The sequence below is a fragment of the Phoca vitulina genome, unplaced genomic scaffold, assembly GCF_004348235.1.
Source record: "Phoca vitulina isolate PV1807 unplaced genomic scaffold, GSC_HSeal_1.0 scaffold82, whole genome shotgun sequence".
NCBI classification, from domain to species: domain Eukaryota; kingdom Metazoa; phylum Chordata; class Mammalia; order Carnivora; family Phocidae; genus Phoca; species Phoca vitulina.
In genome coordinates this window covers 3,940,651-3,961,189 of record NW_022589785.1, presented here as the reverse complement: position 1 = coordinate 3,961,189, position 20,539 = coordinate 3,940,651, and the positions used below count along the sequence as shown (strand labels likewise).

Sequence of the window (20,539 nt, the reverse complement as noted above, 5' to 3'; positions counted from 1 at the left end):
TTTTGAAAGGAATAAACATTTAAAATAGATAATACCAAAGTATTCTGTAAAACCATTGTTTCAATGGCCATGTGTGGTACTTGCTCCTTTACAAAAAACTAATGTTGCTAATCTTTTTTTTTAAACATGAGAAAACCAAATTATTTATTTATTTATTTATAAGTTTAATTTATTTAAGTAATCTCTACACCCAACATGGGGCTCAAACGCACGACCACAAGATCGAGAGTTCCACGCTTTTTCACCTGAGCCAGCCAGGTGCCCAGAGAAAACCATTTTAATAGTGTGCATACATACGTAGGGGGAACACACATAGATATGGAAATTCCCTTGCTAATCTTTTTCATCTTCATCGATCTGGTAGACAAAATAGTATCTATCTTGTTTATTAATGAAACTGGGCATCTTTTCATATTTGTAGTCATTTGTGTTTCTTGTACTAATTGCCTATTTGTGTCATTAGCCGTAGCTTCCAAGTTATTCACCTTTTTCTTATTGATTTGGAAGACTGCTTCATGTATTAGTGAGGTTCGTACTTTGCCATATTTGTTGGGTATTTTCTTCCAGTCAAAACAAGGTTTTAAATGACTGCGTATTTCACCCCAATATTAATTCCTATTTTGGATATCTTATTTTCATTTTTCCCATTATAAAAAACACCATGATGAACATCTCTTGTGGACAAGGAAAATTTGCCAGAAGTGGGATTTCTTGGGTCAAAGGTATGCACATTAAAGATTTTAATACATAGGTGCAAAATATCCTTCAGGAAAATGGTTCACACATGCTTTCCTATAGTGCACGGGTCCCATATATCTTTTTATTTTTAATTTAAATTATTTTAATTCAATTAATTAACATAGAACGTATTATTGGTTTCAGAGGTCCACGTCTGTGATTCATCAGTCTCACAGAATACCCAGTGCTCATTACATCACGTGCCCTCCTCAATGTCCATGTATCTTTGATACAGAACGGCATTTACAGAACTCCTGTGGGAGGTCAAGCCTCATGTTTGCTACATGCCTAGTAGCACCTAGCACGTGCCTCACACACAGTGGCCACCCAAATGTTTGTTGAATGAATGACTGGACTATGTTCCTTGAACCCCTCTTCCTCACATTCCTGCTGCCCCATAGCCTGCCGGCAGAATCTTCTGGTTCTCCAGGTCCTTAAGCATCCCCCCGTGTTTCTGCCAGCCGTTATGTCCGTGTGCCAGGGTCTATGACTGTTAACTGCATTTCCCAACTCCTTTAATACTCACAAAGAACCCACACAGAAGGCGCTCTCATTATCCCCATGTAACAGACCAGGAAACTGAAGCTCAGAGAGGTCAAGTGCCTTGCCCTTGGTTCACACAGCTAGGACTGGTAGAGGGAGGATTCAAACCCACCAAGTAAGCACAATGATAAACCAAACTTATTAGAGAGAGGAACTCTGGCAGGATGGTCAGAGTTCTGGTCCAACTTCATCATCAGAAGATGGGCTGTGGCCCAGAGAGGTATGCCAACTTGTCCAAAGACACTAGGCAAATTAAAGGCAGAATGGAGACGGGACCCTGGGGCAGGGTTTTTCCCCCCAGCTGAATCCAGGACTTCCGTATGGTTAAGCCAGTTAGCTCTCCTCTGTATGAAAAATGGAATTATTGGGGCTCCTGGCTGACTCAGTCAGTAGAACATGTGACTTTTTTAATCTTTAATTTTATTATTATTTTTGAAGATTTTATTTATTTGAGAGAGAGAGACACAGCGAGAGAAGGAACACAAGCAGGGGGAGTGGGAGAGGGAGAAGCAGGCTTCCCGCTGAGCAGGGAGCCCAATGCAGGGCTCAATCCCAGGACCCGGGATCATGACCTGAGCCGAAGGCAGACGCTTAATGACTGAGCCACCCAGGCACCCTGTAAGCTTTATTTTTATTTAAGTAATCTCTACACCCAATGTGGGGCTCAAACTCAACCCTGAGATCAAGAACTGCATGTTCAGGGGCACCTGGGTGGCTCAGTCGTTAAGCGCCTGCCTTTGGCTCGGGTCATGATCCCAGGGTCCTGGGATTGAGCACCACATTGGGCTCTCTGCTCAGCGGGAAGCCTGCTTCTCCCTCTCCCAGTCCCCCTGCTTGTGTTCCCTCTCTCGATGTCTGACAAATAAATAAAATCTTAAAAAAAAAAAAAAAAAAAGAATTGCATGTTCTACTGACTGAACCAGCCAGGCACCCTAAACATGCAACTCTTTTTTTTAAGATATTATTTATTTGTCAGAGAGCAAGAGAGAGCAAGTGCATGAGCACAAGCAGGGGGAGCTGCAGGCAGAGGAAGAAGCAGGCTCCCTGCTGAGCAAGGAGCCCGACTTGGGACTCGATCCCAGGACCCTGGGACCACCACCGGAGCCGAAGGCAGACACGAAACTGACTGAACCACCCAGGCATCCCTGCATGTAATTCTTGATATCTCAGGACCCTGAGTTTAAGCCCCACCTTGGATGTAGAGCTTATGCTGGGGAAAAAAAAAAAAAGACAGGAATTACTGATTACATAGGGACAGACAGCTTCAAATTAAAAACACAAGTGAATGGTGTTAACAGGCCTAGAAGCAAAAGTTGAAAGTAACACCTCCAATTATAGCTCATGTTTTATAAACCCAAGTTCTCTGGAAGTTAAAGGGAACCCAAAATAATGGAATCTGCCCTTCAGAGTTTTGCAGAGGACTCTGAAGTGGTCTCAACCAACGAGTAAAGATCAGGTAGAGTTAACAAAGCACTAGATGCAGAAGCCATGTCTCAAGGACAATTTACATTTATTTGCTGATGACTCTGACTAAACATAGTTCAAACACAGCAGAAGTTAAAGAGTCTGTCAGGTGAAGCCGCTTCTTGCCAACAGCTAAAGGTGGTCGATGAAGAGTAATCTGAGCATCATCTTCGGGCTGAGGCCCTGGTTTTGGGCAAACAGCTGGTGGGTGGACCTGGTCCTTTCGGCATGGGTAGGGGTCTCTAAGGAACTACTCCTTATTCTCATACTTGTGCTTGATGTGTTTCCACAGCTTCTGCATTTTAAAGACAAGAACCACAAACTTTTAGCTTTGTCCCTTGTATTTTGCAGCTACCCCCACTGTCCTGGTCTCTAAAACAAGCTTGAGAGAAACATCTACCATGTCTGGACAGCTGGGGTGGGCAAACTGGAAGCAACACTAGGTTTGATGCACATTCCTAACACTTGTAAACTGCTTTGATGTTATCAATCGCCATGTAAAGGTAAGTGGAAAAGGATGGATGATCTTTCTTTTACAGGAGACTGAGGTAGAGAGACTGAGGTAATTACACAAATGTACACAATTATTAAGGAACAGAGCCTCGAAGAGGTCTTATATCTTCAACTCCCAGGTACTGCTTAAGAGGTCCCAAATGCATAGTCCCAAATACTTCACATTGAATCATTTTTTAATTTCATTAAACCTATGATCCTTGGGTCAGGAACTAGTTGGATTCTCATTCCTTTTTTTTTTTTTTTTTTTTAAGATTTTATTTTTTTTAAGTAATCTCTACACCCAACATGGGGCTTGAAATTACAACCCCGAGATTGGGCGCTGTGCACTCTACTGACTGAGCCAGCCAGATGCCCTGGATTCTCATTCCTAAAAGCACAGACTGGTAAGTTATGACAGCATACTTAAATGCTTTTCCCAAACACTGGGAACGGCCCGCAGATCTGCCTGCAGGAGATGGAACAGTGGCAACACTCTCATAGGGACAGACAGCTTCAAATTAAAAACACAAGTGAATGGTGTTAACAGGCCTATCTGCAGGAGACCTTACCTAGTATGAGCCACAGTGTAATGATGAAAAGCGTGTACAGCAACTAGCAGTGTTGGCACGCTAATGAGTCTAAAAGGTGTGGTTATTCCCTATCTTCCGCTTTCACTTTCTCCTGAGGAATGTTAGCAAACGTTATTTTTTGAGTGCACCACCTACCAGCTACTGTGGCAGCTCGCCTGCATCTCATATAATCCTCACAGCAACTGCCTACTGTAGTTACTATCAGCTCTACATCACAGATAAAAGTGAAGCTCAGAGAGGTTAAGAAACTCGCCCAACTGAACGCCACAGTTATCAAGCGACAAGGCCCAGTATCCCCACCCAGGGCTCTCTGATTTTATATTCCCAGCTCCTAACCGTTATTACTACCCCAATGCCTACGTAGGAAGCCTGGGAAAGCGAAGAGTGCTATCTGAAAAGACCAACCACAGTATCTAAGTTAGAGATGTCCTTTTCACCACCCTCGCCCGCTCAAATCTGCCCTTGAAACCCTCAGAGAGGAGACTGTGGGTCCGGGTTCCAGCCCAGACTCGCCCGCCACTGACTTCCTGATGGTGTAGCCCCGGTAAGTCCTTTGCTCCCACTAGGCTTTAGGTTTTGCTCCTGCAAATGGACAAGTGGGTATGTGGGGTGTGAGACAGCAATACTTATAAGCCCCACAAAGCGGGATCATTTAATGTTTTGGGATTCACATTCGGCGGAGAGGACATACGGCAGTCGACCGACAGAAGACGCTCAGGGTTTTCCCCCTCTTAGTAAAGGCAGACTGAGTCCCACCCCACCTCCACTCCCACTGTCACCCCTCAAGCAGGCCCAAGGTCAGGGATGGCCCAGTCCCTCACCCCCTGGTTGATGTGTTCGTAGATCGCGTCCGCGCCTTGATCGAAAGCGCGCTCGAAGAACAAGGCTCCCAGGGCGATGGTGAGGGCGAAGGTGGAAGTCCTGCGGAACAGCAGCGAATACAACCTCGCAGTAAACGTTGGGGCCGCCATGTTTCTCCGCTATCAAGCGCGCGCCTGCGCCGCAGCCGATCATGCGCTCCTAAAGCCCTCGGCGTGCAACACTTGATGGGATTTGTAGTTTTTCTGAATCTCAGTACTTATCTTTTTGAACGATAGAGGTAAGTGATGGCTTTGCGGGGAGGAAGAGTCTCATAGGATTTAGATCAGGACGGCCCAAATAGTGTGGTAAGATTTGTTACCCAATGTTTCTCCTCAATAATTTCTTGCTGAATGAATATCCCGAACTACAACACCCAGAAGCCCTCGCGCTCCCTTTACCTCCCCCAACCCCCGCGCGGTCTCAGCTATGATTCCCAAAGGTTTCTGGGAAGGGCAGGCTGATACTCAAGGAAGGACTACGAATCCCAGCAAGCAGTTCGCGACACGAGGGCGCAGAAGGAGGAGGAGCTCGGAGCCGTCGGGCCCTGCGGAACCAGGTACTCTCTTTGGCGGGACGTCGAGGGGCTAGTCTTAGTCGTCTTCCCCCAAGGGGAAGACATGGGCTTTCCTTTCTAAGTCCTTTCTAAGGTCCTCTGTGGGCCGCACCAACTTAACGGAACGGGGAGTGAATTAAAGGGTGAGAGGGCCTGGGCGCCCAGTCCCTGGCTCATCTCTGTCTCCTCTGTTAGCCCCAAATCCAGGCCTAGAGTTGGAGCCTGTGGCAAAGCTGGGCCCTGGGGCTTGAACCCCTTTACCCGGCGTCCGGGGAAGGGGCGGTTCTGCACATGCTTCCTGTTCCCGTCATCCCTGGGCTTCGCCCCCTGGAACCCTGACCTAGAAGGGGGAGATCTGGGGACCACTCATTCCTTCTTGGGGATAGAAATAGGGCCTCTGGTGTATTAGTGCCATTCAACTGATCGTTTCTTAGTGCCGCCTCTGGGCCATGCCCTGGGGACCTAGTAGTGAACAAGTCCCCGCTGTCATGGAGCGCTCATTCAGTGTGTGGGCAGATCGGGAGGTGTGGTAACCACAAACAAGTAATACTCTAAAAAGCAAAAGACAGGTTGATTGAGGAGAGTCTGGCGGTGCTATTTTAACCAGGGTGCCTAGGGTGACACTTCAGAGACCCGAACGAATGGAAGTCGGTCAAACAGGAAAAGGTTGGTGCGAAGGACTTGAGGCTGCAGCGGTCCTGGAGTGCTTGAGGGAAAGCGGTAGGGCGGACTGTGAAGAGGTGGGCTTGGGTCAGCTCGTATGTGGCCTTGTAACCCATAGTAAGTCTTCTTTTTAATTGCTCTGAAGCCACTGAAGGGTTTTTAACTGGGATGTGACATGATCCAATTCACATTTTAATGTCATCATTCTGGCTGCTCTCTGGAGAACAGATGGAAGAGGGGAAGTTATTGTGTTGGGTCAGTTGAGACAGGATGGTAATTTAGATTAGGATATGGATTAGAGTAGTGATCAGATTTGTGATGTATTTTGGGAGGTAGGACAGACAGAACAAGCTGACAGATGCGTGTAGAGGGTGCCAGAAAAAAGAACGGAGGATGACATCTCTTAAGTTTTGACCTTAATTACTTGACCTTAAGCTCTGTTTGGTCATGTTAGGTTTGAGCTGCCCCTTAGACATCAAGTGGAGATGCCCGGAGGCCAGTGGGGATTTGGATCTGGAGTTCAGAGGAGAGGTCTGGGCCAGAGATAAGTCATCGGCATAGGTACTGAAAACCTGGGATTAGAGGCCTGGATCTGACTTGGAAAAGCAGAAGGAACTCCTGATTGGGGACGGGGAAGAAAAGTGTGAAAAGCTCTAAGCTCTAAAACCATGATGAGTTAACCATAACTGCGGTTATTTTCTATTTGCAAAGAATCCAGATAGCTCCTTGGGACACAAAGTTGTGAAACTTCTAGGATAGAATACTTTTGTCTTGCTAACAACAAATCTGGCTGATGAAGTTCTGAGGAGGGAGGAATTAGTTTAAGTAGGATGGGTTAAGAAAGACCACAGGGAGTTAAGGTGTGGCTTGTTTTATTTTGTTTTGTTTTTAGCTAATTTTAATTTTGGAGGAACAATTTGGAAATACTGAATTTTCTTTAAGCTGCTTACTTCAACTTAGAAATTACTCTATACATATAAATCTAGAAAAATAAGAAAAATGACCTTCACTTTTCCTTTGATGTTAGAACTCAAGTTGAACTAACCTTAAATTCCTTTAAACAGTCAGCCCCATTTACAGCTTAATTACATTCCCTTACACATTTATTTCGCTTATAAATTTAATATATTTTATTTTCTTTTTAAGTACTTCAGATACATAACCTAACAAGTATAATTTCCTAAGAATATTTAAACGCTACTAGAAAATCTAATAAATTAAACTTACAAACATAATGAATTTCAAGTTCTTGTAAACAGTTCAATACTTTTAAGAGACTTAGTTAAATTCTTTTATGTCACTGATTCTCAGTCTGGAAAGCTAAAAAAAAAAATACACATGCCATCTCTGACATGAAATTAGGATATGGGGGGCACCATTAGTAGCTTTCACAGCACTCCAGATGATTCTAACATGCAGCCAGTGTTCCTAATCATTGCTGACCTTTCAACTTGAAATGATAAATCTAGTATCAATTACTGACATATGTTTTATCAATTACCTAACTATATATATATTAAACATCTTTTTTTCTTAAAGATTTTATATATTTATTTGAGAGAGAGACAGAGAACACAAGCAGGGAGGGGGCATAGGGGGAGGGAAAGGGACAAACAGACTCCCCGCTGAATGCAGAGCCCGCAGGGGCTCAATCCCAGGACCCTGATATCATGACCTGAGCGGAAGTCAGACACTTAACCAACTGAGCCACCCAGGTGTCCCCCTACCTATATATTAGAACTTCTGTATTTTTTTTTTTTAAGTAAGCTCTACGCCCAGTGTGTGAACTCACGACCCCCAGATCAAGAGTCTCGTGCTCTACGGACTGAGCCAGCCAGGCACCTCTAACTTCTGTATTAAGTAATCTCTATTTTTTTTTTAAATTTTATTTTATTATGTTATGTTAGTCACCATACAATACATCATTAGTTTTTGATGTAGTGATCCACGATTCATTGTTTTCATATAACACCCAGTGCTCCATGCAGTAATCTCTACAGTCAACATGGGGCTCGAACTTACAACCCCAAGATCAAGAGTTGCACGCTCTACCAACTGAGCCAACCAGGCGCCCCCAATATATTTCTCAATTCCTAACTTCTGTATTTTAAATTGGAATCACAATGATTATCTGTCATACTCAACATGTCAAATTCTTTTCAATGTCACACTTTTTTTTTAATTAAGATTTTGTTTATTTGACAGACAGAGACACAGCGAGAGAGGGAACACAAGCAGGGGGAGTGGGAGAGGGAGAAGCAGGCTTCCCGCAGAGCGGGGAGCCCAATGTGGGGCTCAATCCCAGGACCCTAGGATCATGACCTGAGCCGAAGGCAGACGCTTAACGACTGAGCCACCCAGGCGCCCCGTCACTGTTATAGATACTTTTAAATAGCAAGTATATGCTGACTATTACTAAACTTAAGTCAGGAACATCAGTAATTTTGATTTATTTTACTACCTCTATTTTCAATTCTAAACTTACCTGGAGCGTGACAGGATACTTAGCTAGTAAGAAAACAGCTTTATCCATTCTAATGAATTGTGTTTAGCATTCCAATCAAGTTGGGTTTACCATTTCAGTGAGCTGAGGTTATTTATAATCAGACCGGTTTCTGAGACAAGAATCCAGGGGTTTTATCTCCCCAGAGTTACTGTCCCCAGCAGAGGCTGCCTATGGGATGCAGGGACTAGAGAGGTCGAGGAGCAGGAGAAGCTTATTCCCCCAGCCTTTGTATTTTAAGGGGTACCTACTAGAGGGTACTAGATTCACTGGTTAAAATGCAGATTTCTGGGCCCCGCTCCAGAACCGCTGAGTCTGAATTCCTGGAGATCTGACCCAGGAGACTTCATTTGTATTAAGATCCCCACCAGGAGCCATGGAAAATCTTGAGCAGGAGTCATTCTAAGAGGGTCGATCTGATGCCGCCCCGGGTGGGGTGACTGAAGAGGCTGGTTCGGGTGCTGGGAAATGAGACCTGACTTGGGCAGAAGTGAGGGTGGTGACAAGACCAGCCTGGAGGCAGAAGAAGGGGGGAGACAGAGGCAGATCTGAGTCCAGGTTTCTGGTTCAGAAGCCTCCATCAAACTATTTTTACTTTTCCTGTTTGGAAGCTCTGGCCTCCTGGGACCTGTAACTATCTGATGAGAAACTGTGTCTCCAGCCTGCAGCTCACTGGAGCCCAGATTCGGGTTTCGCCAACCTGTGCTGAGCCAGGTCTGCTTAGAATCATGGTGTGTCCTATCGGCCTTCAGCCAGGGACTGGGGTAATGTCTGCCGTAGGTCTCCTGCAGCACCAGCCCTGACTGGGTCCATCCAGGTGGACCGGGTCATTGGAACCATCCACAGCAGCCTCCTAAGGGAGAAGGAATATAGTACTTATCCTTGCTTGATAAATTGCCCACTTTTTTGAAGGGAATTTTTTGAGAAAATTTAGAACAACACACACTAAATGTAGAAACTTAGAAAAATACAAAGTGAGAAAAAAATTCTGGACATAATCCTATTATCGAGACAGGGTCACAATAAATATTTTGTGGCTACTTGTGGGTGTGTGGTTGTGTGGGTGTGTGGGGGCAGGACGTTCTTTCTCCTTAAAAAAGTGGTATCATGTTGTACAAACTGTTGTGATAAGCCATTTTTTTTTATTTAGCAAAAAGGGAATAGTCTCCTTTGACTTGATTTTTTTTTTCTTTTTTCCAAAGATTTAATTATTTGAGAGAGAGAGGGAGGGAGAGAGGAGCAGAGGGGCAGAGAGAGTCTCAAGCAGACTCCCTGCTGAGTGCAGAGCCCGACACAGAGTCAGTCCTATGACCCTGAGATCATGACCTGAGCTGAAACCAGGAGTTGGATACTCAACCGACTGAACCACCCAGGCGCCCCACCTTTGGCTTCATTTTTTTTTTTTCTTTTTAAAGATTTTATTTATTTATTTGACAGAGAGAGACACAGCGAGAGAGGGAACACAAGCAGGGGGAGTGGGAGAGGGAGAAGGAGAAGCAGGCTTCTGCCGAGCAGGGAGCCCGATGCGGGGCTCGATCCCAGGACCCTGGGATCATGACCTGAGCCGAAAGCAGACGCTTAACGACTGAGCCACCCAGGCGCCCCGCTTGGCTTCATTTTTAATGTCTGTCTGGTAGTGCATTGAAGAGATGTGGCTCATGCCCTGCTCTTGAACCTTGCCAGCTGTGGGCTCCCTCTGTCCAGTTTTCTTTTAGGGTAAGATGAGGATAACGGGCTTTGTGAGTCATGTCATTGAGCCCCCACTCCTACCCTGTCGGGGAAACTAAGCAGCCTACCTGCATGTAGTGAGCAACGTATATCTGTCAGCCGTTCTTACTGTTGGACATTTAGATTTCAGTTTTAGGACAAGCTATGGTGCAGTGACCATCTTGGTACCTAGATCTTTGGGATCATCTCTGATCATTTCCTTGGAGGAATTCCTATTGGATGTGGCTGTCCCTCCTTGGTGCTCTCTGGCACACAGCTTATCACCTAGTATTGTTACTGGGGCACATCAGCCAGCCATCGCAGCATATATTCAGTGCACCTTCTTGTGAGAGCAGGGCCTTTGTGTCATGAGGTGTGAACCCCATTCTGGCAGAGAGGAAGTGTCAGCAAATGTGTGGCTAGTAAATAAATGGCTGAAGGGAACCATAGAACTGGAAGATTATGCCTGTGTCCGGGGATTGGTTTCTATGACTCAACTCAGGAGTATTTTGGGATATGGGGCACTTTGTACCTGGAGCCATCACATACTTTAAAGTGATTTAGTTTTTTCATTTGTTTATTTCACTGTATTTGTTACCTATTGCTGCATAACAGATTACCCCCAAAACTTAGCAACTTAACACAGCAAATATACATATGAAGGTCAAGAATTTGGGAGCGGGGTGCAGCTGGCTGGCTCAGTCAGTGGAGCATATGACTCTTGACCTCAGAGTCGTGAATTCAAGCCCATGTTGGGTGTATAGCTTACTTAAAAAAAAAAAAAAGAATATGTTTTAAAAAAAGAATTTGGGAGTAACTTAGCTAGGTAGTCCCAGCCCAGAGCTCCCACAAAGTGACAGTCAAGCTATCTGCTGGGGCTGCACTCATCTAAAGGCTGGACTGGGTGGGAGGGTCCACTTCTAAACTTGCTCACACGGCTGTTAGCAGGAGGTCTTAGTTCTTTGCCACATGGGCCTCCCCACAGGGCTGTTCATGGTCTGGCACCTGGCTTCCCCCAGAGTAAGTGATCAGAGAAAGAGGCACCAGGACGGAAGGCATATTATCTTATCACCTGATTTTAGAAGTGACATACCATCATGTCTCTTAGTCATACGGACCAGTCCTGATATGGTTGGGGTGCAGACAACACAAAACACAAACCCCAGAAAGTGGGGGCCGCAGAGGCTGGCTGCCGCATCCACAGGTGTGTATTGAGCGCCATTGGCATGCCAGGCACTCTGCTAAACACCCTACTATCCATGATTTAATTCTCATAGTAATCTTATGGAATAGTTTTATTCCATAATTCCATAAGAATTATTACTCCTGGGGCTCCTGGGTGGCTCCGTCGTTAAGTGTCTGCCTTCGGCTCAGGTCATGGTCCCAGGGTCCCGGGATCGAGCCCCACATCGGGCTCCCTGCTCCGCGGGAAGCCTGCTTCTCCCTCTCCCACTCCCCCTGCCTGTGTTCCCTCTCTTGCTGTGTCTCTCTCTGTCAAATAAATAAATAAAATTAAAAAAAAAAAGAGTTATTACTCCCATGTCCCAGATGAGGCCCAGAGGGTGAGTAGTTTGTTTTTTTTTTTTAAGATTTTATTTATTTATTTGACAGAGAGAAACACAGCGAGAGAGGGAACACAAGCAGGGGGAGAGGGAGAGGGAGAAGCAGGCTTCCCGCTGAGCAGGGAGCCCGATGCGGGGCTCGATCCCGGGACCCTGGGATCACGACCCGAGCCAAAGGCAGACACTTAATGACTGAGCCACCCAGGCACCCCCAGAGGGTGAGTAGTTTGCTGAGAGTTTCACAACCTAGAAATGGCAGGGATGAGATTCAGACCTGGGTTGAATGATTAGAGTAAGGATTGGCTTGGGTAGTCTGTGTGACTTTGGGTAAGCTCTCACCCTCTCTGTTCTTCAGTCCCTCATCTACGTTAGACCAGCATTTCTCTGAGTGTGGTCTGTGGACTGTGCCTCATTTTCCTTAGATCCTGGCCCCGGCCCAGCCCTGCCGAGTTAGGAGTTGCTGTGGGCGGGGCCCCCCCACTGCCTTACAGTGCCAGGAGTATGATGATATATGTGCCTTACCCCAAGGCGGGGAACACATAAACAAGGTCAGGATGGGAGAGGTGTGTGGTCGCTACCAAGCACTCAGGTGTCTGAGGGAGACCCCTAACATAATGGGGCTCCTATCAGGGAAGACATCTGGATCTTCCTGGCACTTCTGTCGGAGTTGGGCTCTGAGTGCGTAGCCTGCAGGCCCCCCCAACTCCTGAGGCAGTTCTGATGCCATCAACTCCAGACGGCAGGCATATGTGGCACTGGGACATTGCTGAGCTCCTAGTGGGTGTGCAATAAAGCCGTCCTCTGGCTGCCGTTTACTGTTTACCCGGGGTCTGGCGGTACCATAATTAGAAGAAATGACAGGTGAGCTTGAGGGCAGCATGTGGTGAGCACGAGGTCTGGATAATTATTACGGTGCACATCCCAGCCCTTGGCCACGGCCGAGCTGTTGGCTTATTTTAGCCTTGTGCCAAAGACAGCTCTGTACCTGAGACACACACGATGAAAGGAACCAAGACTGTCAATGAAGCACAAACGTCTGCCCCACGACAGCGTCACAGCAGAACAGTGCGACGGGAAGAGGAAGGGTTCAGGGCTCACCCAGACCCCAGGGCCGGTGCTGGCTCTCGGCGCCTTGGTGTCATGGTCAGGTCTCTCCAGGAGGGTGCATGGGGGTCCTCCACGCCACGGGCCCACCAGCAGCACTCAGGCTGATGAGACATTACTATCATCAGTGTCTCTCTCAGTCTTGGCTTTGAGCAAATTAGGAGTATTTCTGAACCCATATCCTCATCTGTGAAACGGACACCTTGACACCTACTCAGAGGGTCTCTGTGAGGATTAAATAAGGGAATGGAAGCCAGGTGCCTAGCACGAAGGAATCCGATGCTATCTTCCCTTACCCCATCCCACCCCCATTCTCTGTTCTTCCCTCCTCCACCCCACAGTGTCTCAACTAGTAGGTAAGTTTTTCCTTGAGCCCGGAAGACTGAGGTCAGGTGCCACGGGATGGCTGGGTGTGGGTTAATCAGTAGAGCAGGGCTCTGCTGGAGACCGGAGTCCTGCGGGGAGCGCGGTGGTGGCAGCGAGAGACCCGTCTTTAGGGCCTTATGTGTCTTTCTTCTCTGTCCATCCTTGTCCTGGTCCCTAGATCCAAACTTGAGGAGCAGAGGGTCTGGGAGCTATAGGTGAGCAGAGGGCGAGAGGCCTCGGCTTCTGCGGCAGCTCCTTCCGCGGGCACCTGCGTGTGCGAGGCCCTGTTCCTGGTGCTGGGCTGCAGCAGGACGGACAGAACTTTCCGCCCTCAGGGAGCCTGTGTTCTAGTGGGGAGGCGGACACACATGACAGTAAAGCAGCAGGCTGTAAGAGGGGCGGAAGTGCCTGTGGCTGCCACTCCTAAATCCAGTGGTCAGGGCAGGCTCACCGGGAGGGCGGGGGAGTGAGCCGCCTGCATGGGCACAGTACCAGCAGTTACAGCCTCCATTCTCGGAGCTCTAACTATGTGGTAGGCGTCCTAATATACTACTGCCTTGGTCAATCCACAGTAGCCGTGGGGGTCCCTAGTTTATAGCTAAGGACACACGCAGGAAGATGAGCTAACTTTCTAGGGGTCACCTAGCTGATAAGTGGCAGAGCTGGGATTCAAACCCACACCTGTGTGACCCCAGAGGGTTGTCCCACTAGCCTCGCCTGCTGCCCTTTGGCCACAAGGAGCCCCCTTGTCACCTGGTGAAGCCCCAGGGAGCCAGCAGCTGCTGTTGCAAACGGGGACCTGGTCCCTGAGAGTGGGCGGGTGGCGCTGTCTGCGTTCCCAGCAAGGGAGTGGGGCTGGATGGTTTTGTATTGCAGATGGGGCCTTGTTCGCATGCTGCTGAGCACACCAGCCTCAGAGGGTGAGGATGAATCACGGGCCAGCTTAGTCAGCACCCCATGCTGGTGTCTGGGCGCCATCGGGGATGTCCAGCTGTCTCCACCCCCCTTCCCTGACCTCCCACTCAGGGCTGCCAGGTGCCGTGGTGCAGGCTGTGCCTTGTGCAAGGACACCGGACTGAGGGGTGAGTCGGAGTGAAATACGCTCTGCTTGCCAGATTGCCAGATATGCTCTGGCAGGGCACTCTATCTGTCCGGAGGATTCTGCACCCGCGCCTTTTCCTAATGTGTGCTAAGGCCCTAGAGAGGGAGGCAGTTGGGTCAGGAGCGCTAGAAGTTCACAGCTGCCTGGGTGAGGTCACCTTGCTGAAGCCCAGCTCCTGCCCAGGACCTCTGCCTCCCTGGGGACAGGCCTGCTGGGCAGTGGGACGCCCAGGCTGCCCTGGAGCTCGTCTGCTCCCCTTGACACCATCCCCGGGCCATATGGGCTCTGCGGAGCTGCTGTTCAGGGCAGGCATCTGGGCGCACCGTGAAGGCTAAAGTTCCAGTCCCACTTCTGCCTTGTGCTGTGTACTTTGGGCAACCCACTTCCCCTCTCCTGGCCTCACCTTTCCTCATCTGTCATATGGACCAGCTGCCCCCAGTTGTCACTTGGACACTGACGTCCTGTTCCTTGTTCTGAGCCTCAGTTTTCTGAAATATGGGCCTTTTGGAGACCAATAATAATGATGGTGATGCTGACTGTTGTTTCTTGAGGGGCTCCTGGGGGCCAGGCTCTGCTGAGTTAAGCGTGTGTGTGGATGATCTGATTCTCAGAACAATCCCTGAGGTGGGCACTGTTACTGTCCCAGTTTTCATAGGAGGAAACTGAAGCCAGAAGTTAATTAATTGCCCACCATCACAGAATTAGAAAGCAGTGGCACCTGGATTTAAACCTGGCTGTCTGCAGAGGCCCTTAGAGATCACCTGGTCTAGCTGCCTGCCTCCCCCTTCACACGTGGGGAGACTGAGGCCTCAAGTGGGCAAGTGACGGATCCACAGCCTCGCCTAGCAGAGCTGGGACTAGAGTGTGGGGTGCACTGGCCCTCCCTGGACAGCTGAGCTCCGCCCCTGTGCCAGATGCAGGGTGGGCAGAGGAAGGAAGGCGTGGGTGGGCGCCTCTCCGCTGAGGCTGGTTTGTCCTCTGCGGTTTGTGCATGTGAGAGAGAAGAGGAAACACACACACACGGAGTCCACTGCCGAGGGGCTCATCATTTGACTTCCTGGAGGCTTTCCCAGCAGGTGCAAGTACAGGCACCGTAAGACCTGTTCTGCCTTCCCTGGAAGTGTGACCCGGGGCACCCCACAGCACCTCTCTGAGCCTCAGTCTTCTCCTTCGCAAATGGGATTATAATACATACCTCTTGGGTTTTGAACGGGCCACGTGGTCCCCAGGGTGTAGTGAGTGATCAAAAAGGAGAGCTGTCAGCAGTATGATTTGTTGCGAGGAGACTTTTCTAAGTGATTAGGAGTGTGGGCTCTCTATAGAGCCACGCTGCCTGGATTCTGAACCCAGCTTGGCTGCTTTCCAGCACCACGACCTTGGCTAAGGCACTTTGCTTCTTGGCGCCTCAGTGCCCTCATCTGACAAAGTGGAGTAGGTCCTACCTCACAGGTTGTCCTGAGGATTAAATGAGATGATGCATTATAAAGCTTTTAGCCTGGTGCCAGCACACAGTAGGTGCTCAGTAAATCAAACAGTAGGTAACATTTATTGAGCACTTGCTAAATGCTGGACATTATTAGTGTCATTTGTATTTCCATTACTCTTTCATTAGCAATTCATTTGGATTAGCAAACTTCTGTTCACTGCTCCTCAGGCGGTCAGCTAACCTGTCAGACCCCCTGTCTCACCTTCCTGAACGGAGAGGCCTAGAGAGGTCCAAGGTCACACGGCCGGCTGCCCAGTGTCCTGTGTGGTGTTGTCCAGCTAAGCCTGCCGCAGAGCCACCGCTCCATCTCTGCCTCCCGGAGGGACACCCTCCCCTCCCCACGACGCTCCAGAGCCAGCAGCTCTTCAGAGCTTGAGGCTTCGTGAATGGCTTGGTTAAGCACTCGGCCGTTAAACGTTCATCTCTTACAATTTCAATCCAATTCCTATAAGTTTATTGGCAAGACGGGGTGTATTAGAGCTGCCAAATTTAATATATCAAGTCCATGTGTCTGGGATGCGGTTTCTCAGCAGTAATAGGAGAAGAGAGGTTTTATACGTTTTCATTTTGAATGACTGTCTGTTCCTGATCCCATTACTGCCCTTGACTTAGTGGCTGCTGTCTCTGTCTGCCACGGGAACAGCCTTCTCTATCGACCCACCTGGCTACCTGGACTGTCCAGGGGGCTTGTTTTTCTCTGTCTCTCTCCCCATTCTCTTCTTCCCAAGATGCAGTCCCCCATCCGTCTGCCCTGTGGTCAGGTCCCAGCCGTATCTTTAATTTGCCAAGTCCTGGGAGTCGCGCTTTACTGCTAGCCTGGGTTGCTTAGGGAAGTCACTTTCCTTCCTCTTCTGGGCCCCAGGAACCTGCACTGGGAAATGAGGGATCAGACTATAGGACCCGAAGGGTGAGGGGCTAGTCTGGGCTCAGCCTTTGCAGATCCCACTTGACAGCCCAGAGTGGACCCATTCACCCTCTGGTCTTGTGTCAGCAAACTGGGGGACCCAAGGGCTGGCCCTGACACTCAGAATTACCCCCTGCCTGTGGCTGGAGATCTCCTGGGTCAGGTGTGGCAGCTGTGGGTCACCATGGCTGAGGGGTCTTAGGGGTCTTAGGACCCTGAAACATTTTCATTTCCCTCTCTGATTGGTGGGGACCTGCCATCTAAGAGTTTAGCTAATCTCCTGGCAAAACTGTTTGCATTTCTGCCTGAGTCCTCAGGCTTCTGTAAGCTTTGAGCTGGCTCTGGAAGAGAGGACACCCAGCAGTGGGATTTTTAGGGCATCTGGGTTTTGTGTTCTGCTGTCCAGCTGTGTGACCTTGGGCAAATCACTTCCTTTCTCTGAACCTTAGTTGTCCCATAAGGAAAATGGGAATTAATCCATTTACTCAACAAATATTGGTTGCCTACTCTGTACCGTGTGCCACTTGGGGTAGTGGGGCTTCAGCAGTAAACAAAACAAAAATATCCCTGCCCTCGTGGATTTATATTCCTGTTGGGAGAAAAAGGTAATAAACGTAACAAGTACCTTATTATTTCAAAGGTGATAAAAATGAAGCAGGGAATGAGGGAAGCTAAGTAGAGTGTTCTGCAATTTTAAATAAAGCTGTCACAGGAGATTACTGAGGAGATAGTATTGAGTGAAGATGAAGGAATCAAGTGAGCAGGGGTGGCAAGGAACAGCATCCAGGCAGAGGGGCCAGCAGGTGCAAATGCAAGAGGTGGTCAGGCGCCTGGCGGGTGCCTGGTGGGGGCCTGGCAGGTGTGAGGAGCAAAGATGGGGCTGATACGGCCAGATGGGAGAGAAGGGGAGAGAGGAGGTCAGAGGTGGAGTGGGGCTGGGGGGAAGTGGGGGCGTGGCCAGAGGGTGTAAGGTGGTGGCTCTCCAGCCTGGCTGCATAGGAGAATTTCCTGGGGAGATTTACAAAAATGCTGGTGCCTGGGTCTCACCCTTTGAAGTTCTGTGGTCCACCCGCCCTGGGGTGGAGGCTGGGCATCAGGATTGTTAAAAGATCCCCCTGGAATGAGACCTCTCAGGCCGTATTCATTGGCCCACGTAGTTCCTCCGGGCTGCTCTGGGGTTTCAATGAGGCGGGTGTAACCAGAGCCTTCCTTACACTGGCCACCAGGGAGTATTCATTTGGGGTGCTGTGCTGCCTGAAGTCATTTCGGAATGTAGGTGAGGTCTGGAGCTGAAGAACAAGAAAGAATTCTTGACATGTCTTTGGTGCAAAAGAGGTGATCTTATTAAAGCATGGGGACAGGCCCCGTGGGCAGAAAGAGCTGCTGCACCGGGGTTGTGAGGAATGGCTGATTATATACTTGGGAGGTGGGGGACGTAGGAAAAAGGGAGGTGTCCTAAAGGACTTTCATATGCTAAAGAAGATACTGGAGGCCTGGCTATTGCCCAGCTAAGGTTGTTTTTCCCTCTAGTAAGGCATTAACGTTAAGATAGTTGGGAGTTTCCAGAAGAAATGTTATACTCTGCCTATCCCAAGTATTTGTCAATGGGCTGCAGGTTATAAAGAAGTTTAATTTTATTTACATTCCCTTCTGCCTTTGTTTCTGACATCACTGTGGAGGGGAGGATGATGTTCGGACTCCAGGAAATTGAGTCTATGGGTCTCTGAAATTTAGGCTACTGATAAGAATGTCTTTTCCTTGTACATCACTAAGATATTTGTACACTGAGGGAGACTCCTGTCCCGCAGGACTGTGATCTCTGTCAGTTAACCATTTGTTTCTCCCTTCCCTTAGTTTTAGGGCAGCCGGGAGTGCCCGAGGAATGTCACACAGGTCCCACCCAGGGGGTGCGGGGTGTCAGCTTGTGCTTGGTCCTCAGCTTGCCTCCTGTTCCCTCCATCACTGCGGGCTTCGGCGGGTGGTGCGTCCTGCCTACTCTTGACTGAGCGCTTTGGGCTTCCCAGGCAGCGGCAGCAACCGGCTAGACGGCCATGGGGAAGCACTACTTCTGTGACTACTGCAACCGCTCCTTCCAGGACAACCTCCACAACCGCAAGAAGCACCTGAATGGGCTGCAGCACCTCAAGGCCAAGAAGGTCTGGTATGACATGTTTCGAGGTGCGTGCTGGCTGGCTGGGCAGCTGGGCCAGTGGAGGCCAGCTTGCCCATCTTTCTTATTGGCAGACAAGGAAGTACCCATGGGCCAGCGACGGGCTTGGTCTGGGCTCTTGGAGGAGCCAAAAAGAGGAAGGCTGGGGCCACCAGGGCATCCCTAAGGGCAGATGGGCCATCCAAGGGGCAGGCTGGAATGTGAGCTCCGTCCCCCAGTAATCTTGCCCGAGAGGAGGGCTCCATTCTGCCAGCCTCTGGGGATACTGTGGCCAGGAAGAAGGCTTTTCCAAGGAGATGATGTTTGAGCCAACAGTGGGAAAGACAGGGAGAAGCCAGCGGCAGCATTCTGGGCGGAGGGTATGCAGAAGCGGGCGGCCATGAACAAAGCATCAGGTGCTGTCCGAGCAGAGGAGAGAAGGTGTGGCTGGACCCAGTAGGAGAGGAGGGTGGTAGGGGCTGAAGGCCGTGGCAGGGCTGGGGCCAGATTGTGTAAGTCTGCGGAGGCCACAGGAAAGGGGGCAGTTTGTCCCCAGGGTGAGGGCCGAGGGCAGCCTTTGAACGCAGTGGCCAAGAGCTACGTTTGACAGTGATGCTTGCCTGCTGCGTGAGTGTGGGGTGCAGTAAATGGCTGCTGAATGACTGGCTGGCCGGATGAATGATCGAGCTCCCAGACGGAGGGCTTTTCCAGGGGAAGGCTTCTCCGAGCAGGTGCCTCCGAAGCAAATGAGCTCCGGCCATAAGCACATAGCACCAAGCCTGGCACCTTCGAGGTGCTCACTACAGGGAAGCTGCTGCTGCTGTCCATCAGACGTGGACACTGAAGAACAGCGAGGGAGATGTTGGGGTGGCCAGCCAGGAGCCGATGAAATGGAGAGGGAGCTTGGCGGTGGGGTGGGGGTGGGCCCGGAGCTTCCAGAATGAGCTGGGGCAGGGCCAATGCTTCCTGAGTTGGGGAGCAGAATTCCCAGAACAAAAGGAAGGAGCTGAGTCTCAGCAGCCAAGAAGGGAGGAGAAGGGGAGACAGAGTTCCCTGGTCTGAGAGTCAGAATTCACAAGAAGGGAATGGGCATTTATGGAGTGCCTGCTGCATGCGGGGAGCCTTTTGTGGTTTGTCATTTGCTTCATCAGCAATTCTCTAAGGCAGAGCTCCACCCTGCAGGTTAGGATCACCTAGAGACCTTGAAATAAAAAACGCTGGTCACTCGACCCCATCCCCAGAGGCAGGTTTGGGGTGGGGCCTTGACACAGTATTTTCAGAGCGCTCCCAGACTCATTTCTGAGGAGGAAGCTGAGGCTCAGAGGCTTGGGAGAGGGAGGGTGGCCAGGCTGCCCAGCAGGCCAGGCATGGCTGAGGTCGCAAGGGGCTGGGAGCGGGGACCGAGGGGTATTCAGTGGCAGAGGGCTCTCCTAGGTGCCAGGGAGGCCTCTGACTCTGGTGTCAGTCAAAGGCTCCCTGCCCCCCAAATCCAGTGGGGACTGTGATCTGGCAGGAGCCAGGCCTCGAGATTACCTTGGTGTTTGCTCCCAGCCCAGAGTCTCATCTGAGAACAGGTGGGTCTTTGGGTCGAGGGCTGGTTGGCAGAGGCTATTGTATTACTTAAAGAAAGATGAAAGAGTGGGTACCATAAGGGAATGCAGTGGGGACCCTGCATTCCTAGTGTCCCCTCACATCCCCAGGCACATTCAGTCCTTAGAACAGCTCTGCAAGGGAGGGTGGGTGGGCGGG

The 20,539-nt window shown here is 49.5% G+C and overlaps 2 protein-coding genes across 2 annotated transcripts in view; one reads left to right on the top strand and one right to left on the bottom strand.

The window, feature by feature from the left end:
* Nucleotides 1–2,759: 2,759 nt before the first annotated feature.
* On the bottom strand, nucleotides 2,760–4,989 carry LOC116626031 (cytochrome b-c1 complex subunit 9). Its single transcript, XM_032395095.1, has 2 exons — nucleotides 4,652–4,989; nucleotides 2,760–3,040 (listed from the first exon to the last, which is right to left on the bottom strand). The coding sequence occupies exons 1-2, from the start codon at nucleotides 4,799–4,801 to the stop codon at nucleotides 2,996–2,998; spliced, it is 195 nt and encodes a 64-aa protein (XP_032250986.1). The 5' UTR covers nucleotides 4,802–4,989; the 3' UTR covers nucleotides 2,760–2,995.
* Nucleotides 4,990–5,147: 158 nt separating this feature from the next.
* The window catches only part of ZMAT5 (zinc finger matrin-type 5), a 28,417-nt gene continuing 13,025 nt past the window's right edge, over nucleotides 5,148–20,539 (top strand). The window contains exons 1-2 of the mRNA XM_032395094.1: nucleotides 5,148–5,247; nucleotides 18,666–18,819. Coding sequence (XP_032250985.1) covers nucleotides 18,693–18,819 — 127 coding nt within the window. The 5' untranslated portion in view covers nucleotides 5,148–5,247; nucleotides 18,666–18,692. The remainder of the gene's footprint in view (nucleotides 5,248–18,665; nucleotides 18,820–20,539) is intronic.